The sequence below is a fragment of the Hermetia illucens genome, chromosome 2 (assembly GCF_905115235.1).
Source record: "Hermetia illucens chromosome 2, iHerIll2.2.curated.20191125, whole genome shotgun sequence".
In the NCBI taxonomy this organism is placed as follows: domain Eukaryota; kingdom Metazoa; phylum Arthropoda; class Insecta; order Diptera; family Stratiomyidae; genus Hermetia; species Hermetia illucens.
Genome location: NC_051850.1, coordinates 122,413,788 through 122,433,900, shown reverse-complemented (window position 1 = coordinate 122,433,900; position 20,113 = coordinate 122,413,788). Strand labels below are relative to the sequence as shown.

Below are 20,113 nucleotides of genomic sequence, written 5' to 3'. Positions count from 1 at the left end.
CGGAGAACGAGGACCCAAAAGTGGTCCTTTCTTTCACTGATTAATTCTCAGAGCCTATCCAACCGAAAAGTCTGAAAAAATCACCAAGCTGCCACTATAAGCTCCGAAATACCCTCCATAATGCCCAAATAAACTGATTAATAGCATGTTACTATAATTTTGGGCAATTGGCTGTAAAATCCCCCTTAAGTTCATCCCAGAATCATAAAATGGCAGTAATATAGGTTACAATATAAAGAATAATTATATCAAGTTTGTTGAAAATCGCACTATTACTTACAAATTTATAGCAGGTAAAAGTTGTCGCTTCAGTGCAAATTCGAAGACTTTGAATGTCAGTATTACGCTAAAGTGAATATTCTGACATAATATATGCATATACATTACGTGCTAGGTTCTAATGAGATCAATGTCCGCTTAAATGTTTTTATATAAGAAATACACAAAACCTTTCGTACCTGAAGCGTCCAGCTTTTGGTTTCCCGACTTGTTTTACGATTGTGTTTGAAATAAGCCTTTTTTAAAATCGGTTTACTATATGTTTGTTCCTCTATCTCTCAAAGGAAAGATATAAACATTTTTTTCCCAGAATATACTCACATTAGGTATCAAATGCAACTGTTTTTTCGCAAAACAGATAATAGCTTCAAAGTTAGTTGTAAGAGTTAGGCAGTTAGCAGTAAAGAGCTTAGATGAAACTTCGGGACCTTTTCTCGAAACTATTCGATAAAAATATGTCGATGATTCTCTTATAAGAAATCTAGCCTTCAAAATACATTCGTTTTCCATATCTGCTCAAATGAAGTCAATAGCAGTATATTAGTTTACTTCAAAAATTTACTGGGCACCCCCTCTATGCTCATCTTAGAAGTAAAAATTTTTCTCTCAACATAAGTCATGTATGACACGGTACTGAAAAGTTTGGTGGAAATCCTAATATTATTTAAATTATAGTGTGCGTGTTTAGTGCACCCTCAGATATACTGGGATAGGAATTGAACACTTTGGCACACTAAAAGTCTATTTCCATATATGATGAGAGCATTTTTAATAGTTTAAAACTGCTAGAAAATTACTTTGAAGCCTCACTCAAGCTACTAAATGAAGTAAATTTGTCATAATTGTAGCGCCGGGTCTCCAGTTTCCGATTTCATGAGACATGAAATTGGGTTGACATGATCACAATAATTTTCTTTTATTTAGATGATTCAGAGGTTAGTGGCCTGTATGTAGTGGCATGATTTCGAGCTAAATTTTGTCAACATCTTGGAAGGGTCATCCTTCGGAGCAGGGTCTGAACTGCTAAGAAGCCAAGTCTTCATAGGAAATGAAAAGACTTATATTTCTGTGCAGATATTCTCGCTGATATTGTCTTTTCCCTCGGTAATAAGATAATGGTTTAATTTGGCTGGTACTGAAGGTATATATTTTTATCTCTACTCGATCCTTCCCGATTAGTAATATTGAGTGATTGAAGTTAGCCCCTTGTGCATCAGGCTCTCATTTTATTCTTTACGGTCGTTCTAGGTAGTATTCTTCCTTCTGTTCACCGAATTGGAAGCGTTTATTGCTTTGGGTTGAAATACATGATGTATTTTTGAAAGTCGGCTTTCTTTTTGTAGAGCGCAATTTTTGATTATGATTCTTAGGCTGAAACTACGTTAGCATGAGCAGAAAACTACTTGGGCTACTTGTAGGTTTGCTTGGCCTGCAGAATCGTACATAATATCTTTTTTCGCTGCAATATAGTAATGACATTCCTCTCTTGTTAATTTGATGAATATGGGGAACGTTCTTGTTACATATCCTTGATTTATTGACGGAAACTTTGAGGGCTCATGATTCTGCCCAGTGTCGTTTGAATTTCATCAATTCCGTATTCATACCAACATTTTCCGGTAGCAAGTTGTTTCAAGAAATTCATATACTCTCTCTTTAACGGCCAATTTATTTCAAAAGAGCTAATCAAAACCGCATAGCGAATCTTCAGGCCGCTAACAATAGAGCACTACTTCTCATTTTATATGGAAGCAAAGGGTGTTTGCAACAATAACTGTTAGAGTTATAATTCTTTTAGTTTATTTCCATCCCATTCTAGCTATTGTTATCTTCCTTCATGACGGGTTTGGCTTCATTGAATCCACTGCTAATAACGAGCATTCATGCCATAATTACCTTCGTTCATTCCCATCAACAACTGCCATTAGCTGAACTATTGTTACTTTTTGAAAAGTTGTGGATGGCATGTTACTGACTATTTAAAAAATTTAATTCTGTTCTTGTAGGTAATTTCCTCTGTTATTCATATAGGAATAATGAAAGACATGGTTCATTTCAAGGTTTTGTCACTCCCTATTAAGTTTATTGGATTAATTGATGTAGGGGAGAAATGTTTAAAGCTGTAAACTAGAAATATATAAGTCTGGCTAATTACATTTTATTATTGTTCCTTTGCAGTGTAAATAAAATTACCAGCCTAGCCGACTTTGAAGACTGCCGAAACCTTCAGGAACTTTATTTACGTAAAAATAATATTCAAGATATAAACGAAATCGCATACCTCCAAGCACTTCCTAAACTGAAATATCTGTGGCTGGAAGAGAATCCGTGTTGTGATAGTGCGGGTCCACAGTGAGTATTTGTTTTGTACAAAATTGAATTAAATTTAGAATGGTCTATGTTGGTTCGAATGTCTGTTTCTCATAAACAGCAAATTGAATCTTCTTTCGTGGTGATTCTTCATCTGCTTTATATGAATTAGAGGTGACGATGGCACTAACTGAATCATCAATAAATTTTCCAGCTATCGATCGATAGTCCTACGAGCATTGCCAAACCTGAAGAAGCTAGATAACAAAGATGTTACACCTGAAGAAATTCAAGAAGCCATGCGTGGCGGTCCAACACAGCGTGAGGAAGAGATCTACGAAGATGCACAGCCACAGCAGCAACAACCGTCACCGCCTCAGCAACAGCAGCAGCAGCAACAGCAACAAGAATATTACCAACAGCAACAGCAGCAGCAACAACAACAGCGGAGAAGTCAAAGCCCTGTTAAAGAGGTAAATACCTATTAATTGATATTGTGGAAATTATTCAGCTTGGGATCATTGTGGTCACGGTGATTGGGGTGAACAGTCATGCAGATAAGTAAATAAGAGTAGAGTGTGCACTGTTATCAGTAAATAGCTTTTTTTAAGCATATTTCATGAGCTATCAATGTTCTTCTTGTATTACTAATAAATGTGGAAGAAGGTGGCTGAGTGTATTCTCGTAAAGAATAATAACATATCAAGGTTTTGTGTTCGATTTCATTTAGTTAACAAGACAAATGTTCAGTCAACTGGCTTTTGAAGTTTCATATCGAAATCAATTCCATTCTGATTTATTTAGAATGGCTAACAGTTGAATTGACGTATCCAAATAGGTATTGAAGGACGAATAACATATTAACGAATATCCTAGTAGCGGTTTAAGTATAGTCTAAATCTCGACATTTGATGTGGGAATAATTAAGTACCAAAATAGGCACAAAATTGACGTCCAGGAATTCTATCCTTCGTCAGGCAATATATCTCAATCATCCCAATCCTTTGTTGGTTATTTATAATTCCAGCTGCCCTTCGACTGTCGTGCCTTTCCGATCCTTTTCTGAAAATAACTTCTTTCTGTACAATTTATACATTACGCAATTGCCTATATTGTGCCTTGTCCCTAAGAATAATCACGGTCAAAGCGAATAACAAGACAATAGTTATCACCGTCATTACTTTGACTTGGGCACGACACCTAATAACCTAGTTTTTCGTCGCCATGAATCCGCAGTTGAAATCCGAGATCTTACCGATAAGTCAATGAATACTTACAGAAAGCAGTGTATGCGTAATTATTTGTTGGCTGCAATGTTTGTCCGTCGCACCTTTGAATATCGATTTGCCCTTAATGTTTTGATTCCTTATCATGTTGTCTGCTTTTTTTTGTTTTATGACAGACAAAGTACTTACTTTTCAGGTTTTGGATCCAGTTCAAGTGTATCGATTTTCATTGTTGTCAATTAGTCTTTTCCTGTGAACCCATTCAGGTTTGAGTTCTTGGAAAATCCAACCTTATTCACTTGGGTTTTTAGACAGTAGCGTAGCTGAGAACAAGCAGCTGTAGTTCTGTGTATTTAAATGTTCGATTTAATGGATTTAAACTAGTCCCATGTCAGAGTATTAGTATAATGCAATGCAATTAACGCATGACATTGCAGAGTAAGGAGCAAACTAGTTGATTCCTGTTTGTTTATTCTTTCTGTATCACATCCTTTCTTGTAAAACTAATCTTAGCTAGTACATCACGCCACGGGGCTAGTTTATTATGTGATTCTCTGCTTCAAAGACATCGCAGGTATCTTTGTCTTGTTAGTATCCTGTTCTTAAGCTTATTCCAGGGGTTTCTTTTAATTAGGCTGATCACATCCTAATTTTCTAGGTAAGCTTCTTGTTGGTCGTTATTAACAATTTCGTATCTATTTGCGGCTTTCGAGGTAAGGAATTCCCGCGCCTGCATCGAGTGGTTTGATTATGAGATTATGGTGATTGCACTCCCTAAGTTTTACGCGTGATTATTTTAATATTCGGATTGAAAAGTTATCTGATCAGTTAAAAAAGGAATTCGTAAAATCAGGACCATTGTTAATCGAATATGTGTGTCAAACTCTGCAAGAATCACACCATGCATTATACTAGAGAAACAGATTAAAGTTGAAGGACATCTTATATCGTATGAATTATTATTTCCAAACTAAGAGGAGGACGGACTAGAAAAGCTTGGCTAACTACCATTACCATCATCCGTGGTCTGTGTCAGTGCTGAAACCTAGGAATTGCCTGACAATTGAATGACCATAGACTTTAATCTGTTGCTGAAGTATTAGTCTCTCATTAAAACGACGGAAGAAAGTTATAGATTTTTTTTAAAAAAAAGTTAGTCATTCATAACTGGCAATTTCCTCAGAGCTAAGTTTAGACTAAGGAAAAAAAATTTGTTTAAGAAACATTTATTCTTTCATTGGCATCTTCAGGGATACTAAAGCCTAGTATATATAAGGAAAGTAAGGTAAATTATATATGGGTGCCAGTTACTTCTGAATGGAGCACACCGCGTCAGCCACGCCCACGTTTCATCGTTGACGGTATACCGAAATATTTCTCAGCTCCCTCCAGAACTTCCCCAGAAGCTTGCACTTCTCTTTTATTGTTCTGCGTCATGTGCTTCTGGGGCGAAACATTCGTCGGTCATCTTGGGATAGTGCATGGCGTAGCCAGCACCCGAGCTGTCGCCCTTCATTAATGTGTGATTTATCCACGGCCGCTTCAGTCTCCCAAACAAAACGTTTATGGGTAATTAGTCCGCACGTGGATGCAGTTCTTCGTATCAGGCCGGAATATTCCGATGACACGTCGCAAATAATTGTTGATGAAGGCTTGCACTTTCGATGTACTGCTCCCACTTAGCAACACAAAAAAAAAATTAGCACCGAACAGTCTCAACTTGATGTCGGTATTAAGGTAGCTGCATTTCCAGCGAAGAGGGATTCAACCCTGATCGTCAGAAACAATGCTATTCAGACATGTGAATTGTTCGATGCTCCGCCCATTAATGCAAATTGGAAATATGCGTTGGACCCCAAATTTCTCTGAGAATTTCAATTCGATGCGGCATGTGCTACTTCGCGTCACAATACGTCGCTCTGATAATAGCTATTAGATTTTCCGGAATGCTACTGAGTAGAGCGATCGCATAGCCCAGCGGTCTTACTCCGTTTGACTGCATTGATGGCCGAAATGATTTCTGTTCTGTTTTGAGGACCAGTCCATACTCATATGTTACGGTGGCTCGCTATTTTATCTACAAGAAGAACAAGGCTAAGCATCGTTGTGAAGTGCTGCTTCTACCTCTTTAGTTGGTGGTCATCGTCGATGAAGTGTCGATCGTTAACGTTCCTCTCAGGCGCATCGAAAGATCAAGTTGTTTCGTGATGCGGTATACACTTCTGAAATCATTGCATTCTGCGGCATCTTTTGCTTCCCTAACCAACGGAATAACAAATTCCCTTTTGTCACTACGTTGAGCTTCCACGGTATCGGACCTCCAGCGCATTACGCTCGGCATCAGTCGCAGCGGACAATAGAGCTTTCAATCCCTTCCGTTTATTGATCCACAATTCTGCAGTTAGTCAGATCAGGTGACCGCCCCTTCGGGACGTCGCCGAGGACTTGTGTAGCATCCCAAAGAAAAACATTTTTGGTGGGTGTCCAATGCTCATCAATATTCTCTTGTAAGTCATACAGAGTGTGTGCCATCTGATCAGCAAGATAACTCGCCCACGGTCGAGCGACAGCTGAGTATATATGCGAGGCCGATGTCCGCGATTCTCTTGTTACGCACATCCAGAAGACAATTCCTAACACTATAATAATAATAATCGTTGGCACAACAATCCATATTAGATCAGGGTCTTGAAGTGTGTTAGAGCACTTCATTCAAGATCGTAACGGTACACTACACGACTACATTATGTTGTAGGAAGCAATGCGGCCACCATTGAACTCGCCCGTGATATTACCCTGATTTCACTCAGGTAATTATTCGAAGTCACGATACTTTCTGCTACGACAGCCTAGTATTCTAACCACTGATCCATTCGGGCACCCTAAATCTACAATCCGATTGCTCGTACGATGTCGGTCACTTGAAACCCAACTGATCTTATGGGAAGCTCTGTGTTCGAACATCGTGTCGCTAATGGTGAGGCAGCGATGCAGAAATCCACAAACCTCGTATTTTCTCGGCAGCCAGATGGTGTGCTGTTTTCCCCCATTTAATTCGTTCGATTGTCTCTCCAACTTTTGTAGTACCGACAGGTGATTTTGCTTCAAATGTCGATAATGCTTGGAGGAATGGTGGATAAAAAAAATGTTGCATTGAAATCCTCAAAGTATTCCCAACATCTGTCCATCGCGGTTCGTCTATCTGTACGCAAAGTACCGTTCTTGCCACAAACACAGCAGAAGTTTTGCATCTTCTGAAAAGCTGATGCAAATATTCCTCGCTGTCCGAGTGTCCAACTTATCGTTATGATCTGCTCCGATAACAAGGATTGCCTTCTTTTCTTTCTATTTGTCATTCTTATAAATTTACTAATTATTATTGTTGATAAACCGCTTATCAGGTTCAGTGACACAGTTTTATTCCATATTTTAATCATATAAGTGATATCGTTTCTTCTCTTGAAACCGACAACATTTTATTCATGGCGGGCTACTACGCTTCTCACTTTGTTACAGCTGATGTTGAAATACGATGGTTTCGTAGAAAACGGCTATCAGTGACGTTTAGAAAATGGTAGCATGTTATGTGAAGTTGTGTTTAACAGTTCCCTCTATCAAATGGAAATTAGACAATGATTTAATGTATGATGTATTGAAAAATACAAGGTTGTAAGTGTCGGTAAAGTCAACAATATCCGCGTCACCCGAAACCTTTTCTCTTACCACCATGACATCGGTTGCCGTCTGCCTTTTCCACTATATAACTGTTGAGAGCATTCGCAATGGCAATATAGTCGCCTGCAGGCATGTTACAGATCTTTCCGTCAAGTAATTACCAGTAGACGTATTTTCCGCCATCGGGTCGACCACTGCGCTGCGCTTCATCAGTTATACATAGTGAGCTTCATCAAATCGGCATAACGGAGACCTGAGAATGACAATGCAATTGAGTGCGTGAGCTGTCAAAGTAGAGGAGTGTAGAGCCATTTTTACCAAGTTCACGTTTTATGATGCAGCTCCTGACATCATAATATCGAGTTTTTTTGGAAAACGCAGATATCGATGCTCTATTTCTGAAGGGCCCTTGTAAATTTCTTCATCTTACAAGTGATGGTACCAATATTTACTGTTTAAACACAGATTTGTGTATTTGCTTATGTTTTGCTTATTTGTCGACAAAGCTGGGACTAGACTGACATTTTGCGCCATCATATGTCACTCTCATAATGTCTATTAGTTTCTCCGGAATGTCTCAGTCCGGTTAGGGAAAAAGTAATGTCGTATTTTGTCAATAGATGGCGACACTTAAACATATCTTGCGTTGTAGTTATCGCATCGGGTCATACTATACGGCGATTTGAAGACGACAATCTGGGCTCCAGTTTTATGATCGTACGTTTCAGTCTCAAGTTATAGCACGTCAAAGATGGAGTCCACCAAGGAAGAAATTCGTCATATTTTACATTTTGACTACCTGAGAGGTAAAAATGCAACGAGGACGGCCAAAAAAATTTGTGAAGTTTATGGGTCCGATACTGTAACGATTCGCATAGCACAGTGTTGGTTCGAGCGATTTCGTTTTGGTGTAGTGGATGTCGAAAATACACTCCGTACTGGTAGGCCAATCGTCGTAGAAATCGATAAAATCGTCGAAATCATCCAAGTAGACCAGCATGTGAGCATTCGCTCGATTGGTCAGGAACTGGGTATAGACCATAAAACCGTTTGGAACCATTTGCAGAAGATTGGATTCCAAAAAAAGCTAGATGTTTGGGTGCCACACGAGTTGAGGGAAAAAAACCTCTTGGACCGAATCAATGCCTGCGAAGCACTGCTGAAACGGAACGAATTCGACCCATTTTCGAAGCAGATGGTGACTGGTGATGAAAAGTGGATCACATATGAAAATCTCAAGCGAAAAAGATCGTGGTCGAAACGCGGCGAGCCGGCCTAAACCATCGCCAAGCCCGGATTGACAGCCAAGAAGGCTTCGCTGTATTTGGTGAGATTGGAAGGGAGTCATCCACTATGAGCTGCTCAACTATGGCCAGACCTTCAATTCGGTAGTCTACTGTGAGCAACTCGACCGTTTGAAGCAGGCGATTGACCAGAAGCGGCCAGGATTGGTCAGTAGGTATGGTGTTCTGTTCCGCCAGGACAACGCTCGGCCTTACACATCTTTTATGACCCGCCAGAAGCTACGGGAGCTCGGATAGGATGTCCTATCGCACCCATCGTATAGTCCGGATCTGGCACCAAGTGATTACCACCTCTTCCTGTCCATGCAAAACGCTCTTAGTGCTACTAAGTTGGCCTCAAAAGAGGCTAGCGAAAACTGGCTGTCTGAGTTTTTTGCAAATAAGGAGGGGGCGGGGGTGTTTATATATTCTCTCTCCTCCGCCTCTTCTCTCTTCTCCGCCTCTTCTCTCTCCTTCGCCTCTTCTCTCTCCTCCGCCTCTTCTCTCTCTTCCTCGTCTCTCTCCTTTTCTTTCGCCTCCTCTTCTCTCTCCCCCTTCTCTTCTCTCTCCCCCTTCTCTTCTCTCTCCCCCTCCTCTTCTCTTTTCCCCTCTTCTCCTTTTCTCCCCTCTCCTTTACTCTCCTCTCCTCTTCTTCGCTTTCCGCTTCTCTTCTCTCCCCTCTTCGCCTCCCTCCTCTCCTTTTCTCCCCTCTTCGCCTCTCTCCTCTCCTTTTCTGCCCTCTCCTCTTCTCCCCTCTCCTCTTCTTCTCTTTCCTCCTCGCCTTCTCTTTGCTCCTCCTCTCCTTCCTCTTCCCTTTTCTTCCTCTTCCCTCTTCTCCCCCTTTTGTTTCCACAGTATGTGAGATTTCGTACAGTGATATGCCTGAAAGATCTGTGCTACTTCCGAAGCTTTATAATAGCGAAAAATGAAGACATTGGGCAAACTTTTCACTGTTTTTTTTCTAGTCACAATATTTTATTCAGTTTTGGTAGCTATACTTTCTAGGTTGAATAATCTCTTCTTGTACGAAATATAATTTGTTACCTTTCTAGTGTGTTATATGCTTAGATCTTCGAAAACTTTTGATTTTTCCCGTCTTTACTGATTCTTTGCTTTATAAAAACTATACTTGCTCAATCTAAGGTCCTGAAATTGTAACTACTTCAATACATATTTAATCATATGGGTTTTGATAATCTCTGCTTAGATACGCTTTAAAATTGCTAAATTATATGAGAAGGGATAGGTTTATTGCGTACAGCAGAATAATATCTTCTGCTATTGTATCAACTTTTGCTGGCTTAGTATTGTATTAGTGTGTGTATTATTTTAACTCTTTTTTTCCGTGCGATTTTCTTTGGAAATCTTACTTCACTTCGGTAAAGTTATTATTCTTATAGTTGCTATGCAAGAATAGATTTTATTCGCTTAAAAATGTGAACTGAAAGCGCAAATTAACAGATCATATATGAATATTCTATTGAATGTAAATGAAATGATACTAAATCTGGTTTTATGGGAACAATCCTATCCAACAATTGTCTTAATTATAAATTCTGTGTAAATACTAAAAAACTAATTTATCATAGATGTTTCTAACTTGTCTGAATTTTTCTTATTAAAATTACTAATAGCACACACAGACTCCTAGTGTGGAAAATACGGAGGAGTGTTTTAGTGATCCGATAAATCAAGCATCAATACCATCATCACCACTTCAGGTATTTGTTTATGAAAAATTTTGTTTGATTAATAACACTAAATAAGGAAAATATACTAGTTCTGTTGTCGTACTTTGATTTTGTTTGTCTCTTTTTGATATATCTCTATGGTTTGATATTGTACTTTACTTTTATGATTGCACTAATTTTTAACCGTTTTTCAATTACTATAAACTAATGGAAACTTTGCAGCGGACACCACCCAATCAGGATTACCCAACAAATGAACCAGCTCACCCGCCATCGCCAAAATACAACAGGGATAATAGAAATTCATATCATCAATACGACGTAAGATTAATTGTGTTTTCTATTGAAAGCCTCAGGCTACTACTTACGCAGTAAATATCTAAGACTTGTTAGAATTTTAGAATTTTTACTGCGTGAGTAGCAGTGAAATGATCTTTTGAAACTTTTGAAGTTTTGGGAGACGTATATACCGCTTATGCTGTTTGGCAATTTGATTTCACCAAATCACTTTCCGAAGTTATTATTGTTTAAAGCATATTTGTATATTCACATATGGCAATCGACACCGTTATATGACATATGCTTCCGAATTGACTTTTCTTGATAGTTCAGCCTAGTACTTTTGCGGCATCTGCTGAGTAGCTAAAAATTATTTCATTGATCATCCGAAAAGAGCACACATGTTGATCCACAGCAACCCATATTTCATTCATTCAGATTGCAATTCTTGAATTGGAAATTTTACACTTGCCTTGAAAATGTAGGTAAACCTCTGCAACTCGACACTTACAAATCCCGTCATTTAATCCGATGTATTGACCGCACATGTAATTAAAGCAGCACTTGCTATGCTCCACAAGTAATCCCATAGAAATTTCACGCTTGACGTTCTCCATCTAATTCAAGTCAATACATCTTTCTTGAAGCTGAGAATGGTGCAATAAAACAAGTGCAAACACTTTTTCAATGCTAACGCTCCAGTCTATGTGCACTTCTATAATTACAATGACTCGACTTTTAACGGTTTCCGCGGGGCTTGTAATTTATGCTAATTTTGAATTCAATGCAAATGTTTGGATTCGAAAGTTTCATGCTTTGCATTTGCTTTGTTTATATTTACATTGAGAGCTATCTACAGGTTTAAGGGTATTATCAGCCGGTATGAGAAAAACACCCGTGGCGAGTGTCGTACTTCAGAATGCATGCGTTTCCAGAATGCGTGCGATACATGCGTTTTCTAGTCGTTGAGTTTCCAAATTATTACACAATTTCAACTTTTAGGTTTGTTCATTGGATCGCTTGCACCTATGGGCACCAAAGTATTTACAAATTTTTACCAGGAAAAGCCAGTTTCATTCGCAGCGATATGTCAATTTTAAATTGCATTTAATATACAAGCTGTCTGGAATGCTGCTTCAACTTGTTGAAATAATTGCACTCCGGCACGCCTGTTGATGTCGGAATTGATTTTTCCACCAAATCAGTCATTTGAACGGCAAAGCATTCGGTTTCATATTCGTATTGTTGCGCCAAATAAATTATGATTCCTTAATCACTAGCTCAAATGTACATTTAGGAGCTAGTATGAGAAGCATAGGTTTACCTTTTAACCATAAAAAGATCACTTAATGAAAGAAAGTTTCGAATACGTTTCGCCTCTCAATCATAACTTGCTTTTATGAATAGAAAATACCCCCCACAAAGTAGGCCTCATTTATTTCCATCTTTAGTTGTGTCATTTTCATTCACGTCATTAAGTTCTTTTTGCACCTTTTCAGCAGATTTGTGCAGTTTTTCTGGTTTGCATTCTTCAAGCTTTATAAACTGCCGAACATTTACAATATTTTAGCATTTCATTTCACAAGAATTCAGCTTCCGTAATAAGAGATTGCCTCTTTCGACTATCTGGCTGTTATTCACTTCTACCAACTCGGAATATGATATAATTTTGCCACCAATACTACGAATTCCCCTCGTAATACTGTACTTTTATGCTGATGCTGATTGTATTTCACGAAAACTCGAAAGTGCTATTTGAATGTCTGCCGGAACAAGCAAAATAGAAAGCATACTTTGCAATTATTCCAGGACTCAGTGTCTAGTTAGACATTTCAGTCATTTCATTTGATAGAAGCTAAACTGTTGAAAATAATTCCATTTGATTTTGTTATTGAATTTCTTTCTAATACATATTATCGTTTTAAACAAATAATTATGGCTGCATTAAAACATATTAATAATAGTATTAATAGAAATAATAAAAGCGCAATTATTAACAAAAAACAGAGGTCACCGGGATCCGATGATCATGAAAGTCCAGTCGGTGGAGGCTATCGAGATCGAGGTCCAATACCACCAAGTATGTCATCACATTCAATGAAGGTATATTGTGTTTCCTCCGAATTTATTTTTCACTTCACAGTGTGTTTTTTGGTTTGATCTGGTACAAATTTTGAATTTTGTATTATCTGCTTTCAAAATTTCATACAACTTTTGTATAGAAATATGCATGTATAGTTTCAGTTGAAATACGAACGAAAAATTTAGATGCCAGGTAGCAATTGAGTTTATTAATAAAACTAAAATTTATTGTTTTGATGCTTTTTAGGAATATTATCAATCGGACTACCAACGATCTGCACATCCTGCCCATTACAGACATAGCCAAACGGATCTTACGGAATGGGATGAACAGCATCAGTACAATGGTCATAACCAACAACGAAGAAGTGCTGGTGAAGATAGGTACGCATATAGAAACGGAAATTGTCCTAGGGAACGAGAAGAATGGGAGGATGGCGATAGACCAAGAAATAGGTTAGTAATGGCTGTCAATTGTCTAAGAAGCTATTTGAAATTCAATAATGGTTGGTAAAACTTTGTTATCGAGAATCAGTTGTACACTGCTTACAATTCTTCAATGATCGCATCTTTTATTTTTGAAGCCGAACTTCGTATAACTCGCTTTGTCCATTGAGTCCTACCATCTGTTTCGGGGTTTCCCAGGTGGGCGTTTAGCTTCCAACTTGCCTTTCAATAGGCGTCTATGAAATTCTTCTGCTATTCATACGCTCAGCATGCCCTGCCCGTTGGAACTTTCGAATCATATAAAAGATACAGTTCGTTGTGGAATCCCATTTCCCATTCGCTCTCTACCCTAAATGGGCCTGAAGACCCAGCGTTCGAAAGCAGTGATTTTTCGCTCTCCGGCAGGTCATTGGTTCATTGTCCAGGTCTCGCTGCTGTAGTCATAATAATACTGTTAAGGGAAGTTGCACTGCGGGCTAGAAGCATTATTGCGCTCCTACTAATTATTGTAGTATGCGAAGCTAGCCTAAAACCGACAGAAATTTTAATGTTTCCTATTTCCAAGTATTTTAACTTGGTATCTGGTATTAACACGTTGACTGCGGCGACGAAAAGCGTAACCATTCTTTACGGTTTTAAATTGGCATGAATGTATTATCAATTATTTATTACTTTCATACTTTTTTTCAATGAAAAAAGAAAAAAAAATCATGAATTGCTGTTTTGTAATTTTGCAAGTCCCTCCCACGTGTGGGTGAAAATCTTGGACTGTTCCATTCTCTCTCTCCTCAGCCATTCTTTATTCTCTGGTTTTGTAGCCATTAATCCATTTTCGATTCCACAGAAGGATTGTGGTCCCTGCAGTGGCGTTCTGCTCCTTTCCTGACCAGCTCGTCTGTTACTGTACTGCTTTCTAACCCAATATGGCCTGTAACTCAGCATATCCCATCCCTATTGAGCGAACCGAGCGTATTGATGGCCGCTTGGCCGTCGATCAAAAGAACAATGTTCTGCTCCCTATAATTCGTTCGGAGGCGCAAATTTCTACTGAGTTCAGTTTCATCTGTCCAGATTATGGACCTGCAAGTCATCAAAGCGCTAGTAGCTTTTCAACAAGTATTTCCGACATGCGTCTTCCAGAGTAATTTTTGGTCTAGTGTAATTCCTAAATATTTAGATTCTATTCTTCGTTTCACCTATGCCATGTAAATTAGTCGCTCTCAGTTTTGGTTGGATGGAAGCGTAGTCTCGCCCTCCTACACCACCAGTCCAATTGGGATTCTATCACATAGTGTGTCCTCATATAATATTTACCGCTACAGATTAAAAAAATGTCAGCGTAATTTTGAATCTGTATTCCAGTATTAGTTAACTGTCTTAAAAGTTTATCAATTGCTATACTCCACAATAACTTGTCGGCACCTCTATTTGCCTACCATTCAATATCTAGGGTATGAATTTTGTTTTCCCGTGCACATCTTTATTTTTTAGAATTGACAGTACGAGGTAAAATGCTTTGTTGGCAAGCATGATCATATTTGAAACTTTCTCTCGCTAGTATTAATTATTAATTTTGCGAATACCGATATTTCAGGAACCACTGTTTCCGATATTTCGGGAATCTTGTTCGCTTCATCAAAGCTAAATACCGAAATACTGATATTTGCAAGGTAAATACTAGTGAGCAAGCAAGTGTTAATTACTTCGAATAATTTAATCGCAAACATGATTCTCCCCTCTTTTCATCTACTTCGTTGTTCTCCTTAGTGAGAGTTACGCCTTAGTACACTAAGTACAAAGCTTTCGATTAGTTGGATGGTGTATTCATTTAGCGCCATTGTTTTCTCTTCATTTATTTTTAGTCCAATTTCCTTGGCTTTTTCGTTAAGCTTTACCAGGGCCTACTTCGCTTTCATTTCCGATTTTGTCAAGATATTTTTGTCCTCTACATTGGCCACTAACCCGAATGATTTGCACAATACCGTACCATTCAGATCCACTCACATCTTTTGGTTTATATTTTATATTTCGGAGCGGAATTGAATAATGTAGGGCCAGGCCATCATCTTTGCTTTTATGCGCAGTCTGTGCTGAAGCGTGTTATTAGCTGGTTTTTGTACTTTTACTTGAACGCTATACTGCCTCATTGTCATTCTAGAGACTGGAATCAGTTTCGTTGGAAATTCAAATCCAAACAGAAATCAAAGAAAATTTGATGAATATCAACGTTATATTACCAACATATTTTCAGTCTGTTTTATTGTCTGATTATTCTTTAATTTTCCACGGTGGAATTCTGCCTTTTCGAAAGGTTCCAGCTTTATTTTTTGACAGCATTTTGTAACATGTAGACAACAACGATATCTTTCTATGGTTCTTGCAGCAGAGTTTGCCATTTTTTTTATGAATATGGCAACTGACAATCTTCCGACATAGTTTCGTCAGATCCAATAGTATTTAAGAGCTCATGAAGCATAGGTTGTGTTATCCCTACCCCTTGTGCCTTTAGTACTTACGCAGCCTGTGTGGAGTTGCCAAATCTCCCATCAGGCGCGTCCCTTCGTGCGGATAAGAGAATGCTCGGCGAATGTGTCATGGCCATGCACATGCACGCATCCGGAGATGTGCGTGTATGGGCATGTTTATGCGCAGGCCGGGTAGGTGGGAAGTAAACGCCCACCCGTGGATAAAAATTGGCTATGGGAAGGATACCCAGAAATAAAACCAAACATGGAGGAGCAGAAAAAGAATGAAGTTACGGTGCAGGGCTTCGGAAACCCAATGCCGGCGGTTTTTGGGAGTGAGCAAGCGGGCTCCCGGCCGTCGATATCCAACGACCGCAGTGCCTCAGTAGTGGGAACCTTGGCTACTGTGGCATCTAATGTTACAAGCGTACGGGAGGAACTTGAACTGGCTCCAGTGATGGATCCGTTCAGAAGGAGCTCGATTTTTCGCAGATCCCCTCCCACACGGGCACAAGCCCCCACGATCGCTACCCCCAGTGGGAAGCATATAGCGGGAGTCTTCGATGAGGAAGAATCACTGACGCCGATTCACCCGAGCGATGTTTTGGGCAATGATCAGTCTGGAGCTGTCTTTACTGCCCTCGGTAAAAAGATCATGGAGCTGTGTGAGTTTATAAAGGAGCGCAGGAACATTCACCAAAATATAAGGGCCATGATAAAAGGCATCCGTTTGATCTACGGCAAGGCCCAGGATGAACGAGTAGGGAAGTCGCCGATTGGAAAAGTGAACCAGGCAACTCAAGTAACGCCGGTTCAAAACACAAAAGGGGAGAAACCGGGGAAGAGGCTGCGCGAGAAGCTGAATGACTCAACAGGCCAGCAAACCCCGAAAAGAAAAAAAGGACTCAACTCCCAAAAAGGCGGAGTTCATGAAAAGTATGTCTGAAGCTACTAGGGAAAATACTACAGTGGCTACCTCGAGAAAAGGGATTGAACCTTCAAAGGCGGATGCGGAAGCTTGGAGGAAGGTAGAACCGCGGAAAAGAAATTATCGGAGGAAGATTAGACCGGAGGTGATTTTCATTTCCAAACGAGGCGAAGGGCGCCGACATTCTCAGGAAAGTGAAGGCAGACCCCGAACTCACCAATTTGGGAGACAACGTCAGCCGTATTAGACGGTCGCAGAAGGGAGATCTTATGTTGGAACTTAAGAAATCCAAGGATGTAACCGCGGACAAATTCTTAAGCCAAATCGGGAAGACTTTAGGGCAGGAAGCCGACATAAGAGCTAGCAGGCCGGAGATCACTATAATCTGCAAAGATATAGATGAAATCACGACAAAGGAGGAGGTTCGCGAAGCGTTAGAGAAACAGTTCGATCTTGCCGGACTACAAGAGTCAGTGGTGAAAACGCTAAGGAAAGCCTATGGGGGAACACAAACCGCCATCATCAGCCTACCAGTGGAGAACGCACTCAAACTGTTAGCAGCAGGGAGAGTGAGAATAGGCTGGGTTATGTGTCGCCTTAGGGAACAGGTGGCGTTAAAACGGTGCTTTAGATGCCTTGGCTTTGGTCACATTGCGAAGTCATGCACTAACCCAAATGACAGGTCAAAGCAATGCAGGAGATGCGGAGTGGAAGGCCACATCAGCAAGGACTGCGGAGCTGACCCAAATTGTCTACTGTGCAAAGGAAAGGAGGGTGTGGACCATCGGCACATTGCAGGCAGCAGCAGGTGCCCGGAATACAGGAGAGCCCTTAGCACAAATCGCAGATGAGGTTGATACAAATCAACCTCAACCACTGCGAGGCGGCGCAGGATCTACTCGCGCAAACCATCCGCGAAAAAAACATCGATGTGGCCATACTAAGTGAACCATACCGAAATCGCGGTGGTAGCGTTTGGATCAAAGACCAAACGGGCCAAGCAGCGCTATGGACTTGTGGAGAACAAGCCTTCGAGGAAATAATGGAGCACCCGGAGGAAGGCTTCATCAGAGCGAAGGTGAAGGGCATCCACATCTACAGCTGCTATGCTCCACCCAGCGCTACACTCGTCGAGTATGAGCGGATGCTTGCCGCTCTTGTTTTGGATGCAAGAGGACGTTGGCCGATCATAATAGGAGGCGATTTCAATGCGTGGGCTCTTGAATGGGGCAGCCGGATAACTAATGTCAGGGGACGTGTTCTCCTCGAAGCATTCGCGGAGCTGGACGTGGTACTGGCGAATGTTGGGTCTTCGTACACTTTCCGGGGAAGGGGCCTGGGGTCTATAGTGGACCTGACATACGTGAGTGCCACTTTAGCCAGTAGAATCGCTTGGCATGTCAGTGAGGACTATACTCACAGCGACCACCAGGCAATCTGCATAGAGATCAAGGGCGGATCGAGCTCGAAAAAGAGTTTTCGCAAAATGCCGGGTGGTATGCTTGGCTGGACAGTGAAAGCGTTCGAGGGGGACACGTTTCCCGCTGTGCTCAAATCCGACATATCCCTGAATGGTACGGCTGGAGAGAAAGCCACCCAGATCACTCGATGGGTGACGGAAGCATGCGATGCTACTATGCCCAGAAGGCGATTGCTCCCCAGTAGGCAACCCAACTACTGGTGGAACAACGAAATCGCAAGTTTGCGAGCCGCATGTTTTCGGGCAAGGAGGCTTTGCCAGAGGCTCAGGGGAAAACCCGGTGGCGACGGTCGAGAGGAGGCACACAAGCAATTGCGTGGCCGCCTAAAAGAAGCCATTCGGAGGAGCAAAAAGAACTGCTTCAAACAGCTGTGCGACCATGCCGACATAAACCCTTGGGGCGAGGCTTACAGAGTGGTGATGAAAAGGCTGCGGAAATCACCCCAGGTGACCTGTCCGCGCCTCCTGGAACAGATTGTTACCACTCTGTTCCCTCACCACGAAAATAGGGGAAGGCAAATTTTTGTCCAGCCAAATGTCGGCATAATACCGCCTGTAACTGTGGAGGAGTTGCGGGAAATATGTGGTAGGTTCGGTGACAACAAGGCCCCAGGTTTAGATGGCATCCCCAACCGAGCTTTGAAACTGGCAGTGAAGACTAGGCCCGACCTTTTCGTCAACACCTTCGAGGCGTGCCTAAAAGAAGGAATATTCCCTGCCCAGTGGAAAAAGCAAAAGTTGGTGTTGCTTCCGAAGCCTGGCAAGCCACCTGGAAACCCAGCGTCGTATGGAGAGATGGAGAGAGTCATCTACAACAGACTCCTGCCCATCGTCGAAGCCAGCAATGGTTTGTCGGAACGCCGGATGAGAGCCCCAAAGAGTACATTGTCACAGCCGGGGTACCACAGGGATCGGTACTTGGTCCCCTGTTCTGGAATATCATGTATAATGGGGTGCTTGCTCTTTCCGTCCCAGAGGGGACTACGATTGTCGGCTTGGCTGATGACCTAGCTGTGTTTGTTGCAGCAAAACACCCAGAAGATGTGGAGGTTTACGCAACAGAAACAGTGAGAGCGGTAAAGTCCTGGCTAGAAAAGGCCGGGCTGACCTTGGCGGACGCGAAAACGGAAGCGGTCTTAATAACGAAACGCAGGAAAAATAACACTGTAAAAGTGGAGGTCGGTGGACATACGGTCGTATCAAAGCCGGCTATCAAATACCTGGGGGTAATAATTGACACCAAATTGAGTTTTAGGGAGCGCCTAGAGTATGCATGCCAAAAGGCAGCCAGTGCCACCACGGCACTTGCAAAAATGTTGCCAAATATTGGTGGGCCGAAACATTGCCGGAGGTTGGTGCTAGCCGGAGTGGTGCGCTCCATCCTGCTCTACTCGTCGCCTGTGTGGGCAGAGGCGCTTGCAAGCTCTCAGAGACGGAAGCAGGTGAACTCGGGTTTACCGGTGGATGGCTTTGAGGGTTTGCAGTGCTTTTAGAACCACATCAGATGAGGCAGTATTGGTGGTGGCAGGCATGATCCCGGTTGACATTCTGGCCAAAGAAATGAGTGTCCTGTACAATGCAAGACATATGGAGGGGCATGCACAGCGTAGGAATGCGGCAAGGTCAGAGTCGCTTGATCTCTGGCAACGCAGATGGGACGAGTCTGCGAAAGGTCGGTGGACGCACAGGCTCATTCCCAACATTAGGGTGTGGCTTAAGCGAAAACATGGGGATACCAACTACCACATTACCCAGTTCCTCACGGGACACGGTGGTTGCTACAGGCAGTATCTGCACCGCTTTGGGTTGGATGATTTTCCGAACTGTCCCAGATGCGATGGCATACCGGAGGATCCAGAGCATGTGATGTTTCACTGCCCACGATTTGCGATGGAAAGAAGGAGCTTAAACCAGGTGCTGGGCAGAAGCGGGACCCCGGAGAGTTTGGTTACTGAGATGCTGGAGTCC

The 20,113-nt window shown here is 41.4% G+C and overlaps 1 protein-coding gene across 5 annotated transcripts in view; it reads left to right on the top strand.

The window, feature by feature from the left end:
* LOC119650154 (cilia- and flagella-associated protein 410) overlaps positions 1–20,113 on the top strand; it is a 113,928-nt gene that overhangs the window by 47,216 nt on the left and 46,599 nt on the right. Inside the window, exons 3-8 of one of the 5 annotated variants that reach the window (XM_038052696.1) lie at positions 2,458–2,631; positions 2,804–3,062; positions 10,408–10,494; positions 10,687–10,785; positions 12,751–12,846; positions 13,073–13,281. In XM_038052696.1, the coding sequence (XP_037908624.1) occupies positions 2,458–2,631; positions 2,804–3,062; positions 10,408–10,494; positions 10,687–10,785; positions 12,751–12,846; positions 13,073–13,281 (924 nt within the window). The remainder of the gene's footprint in view (positions 1–2,457; positions 2,632–2,803; positions 3,063–10,407; positions 10,495–10,686; positions 10,786–12,750; positions 12,847–13,072; positions 13,282–20,113) is intronic. The other 4 variants (XM_038052697.1, XM_038052698.1, XM_038052699.1 and 1 more) reach the window with 4 other exon arrangements.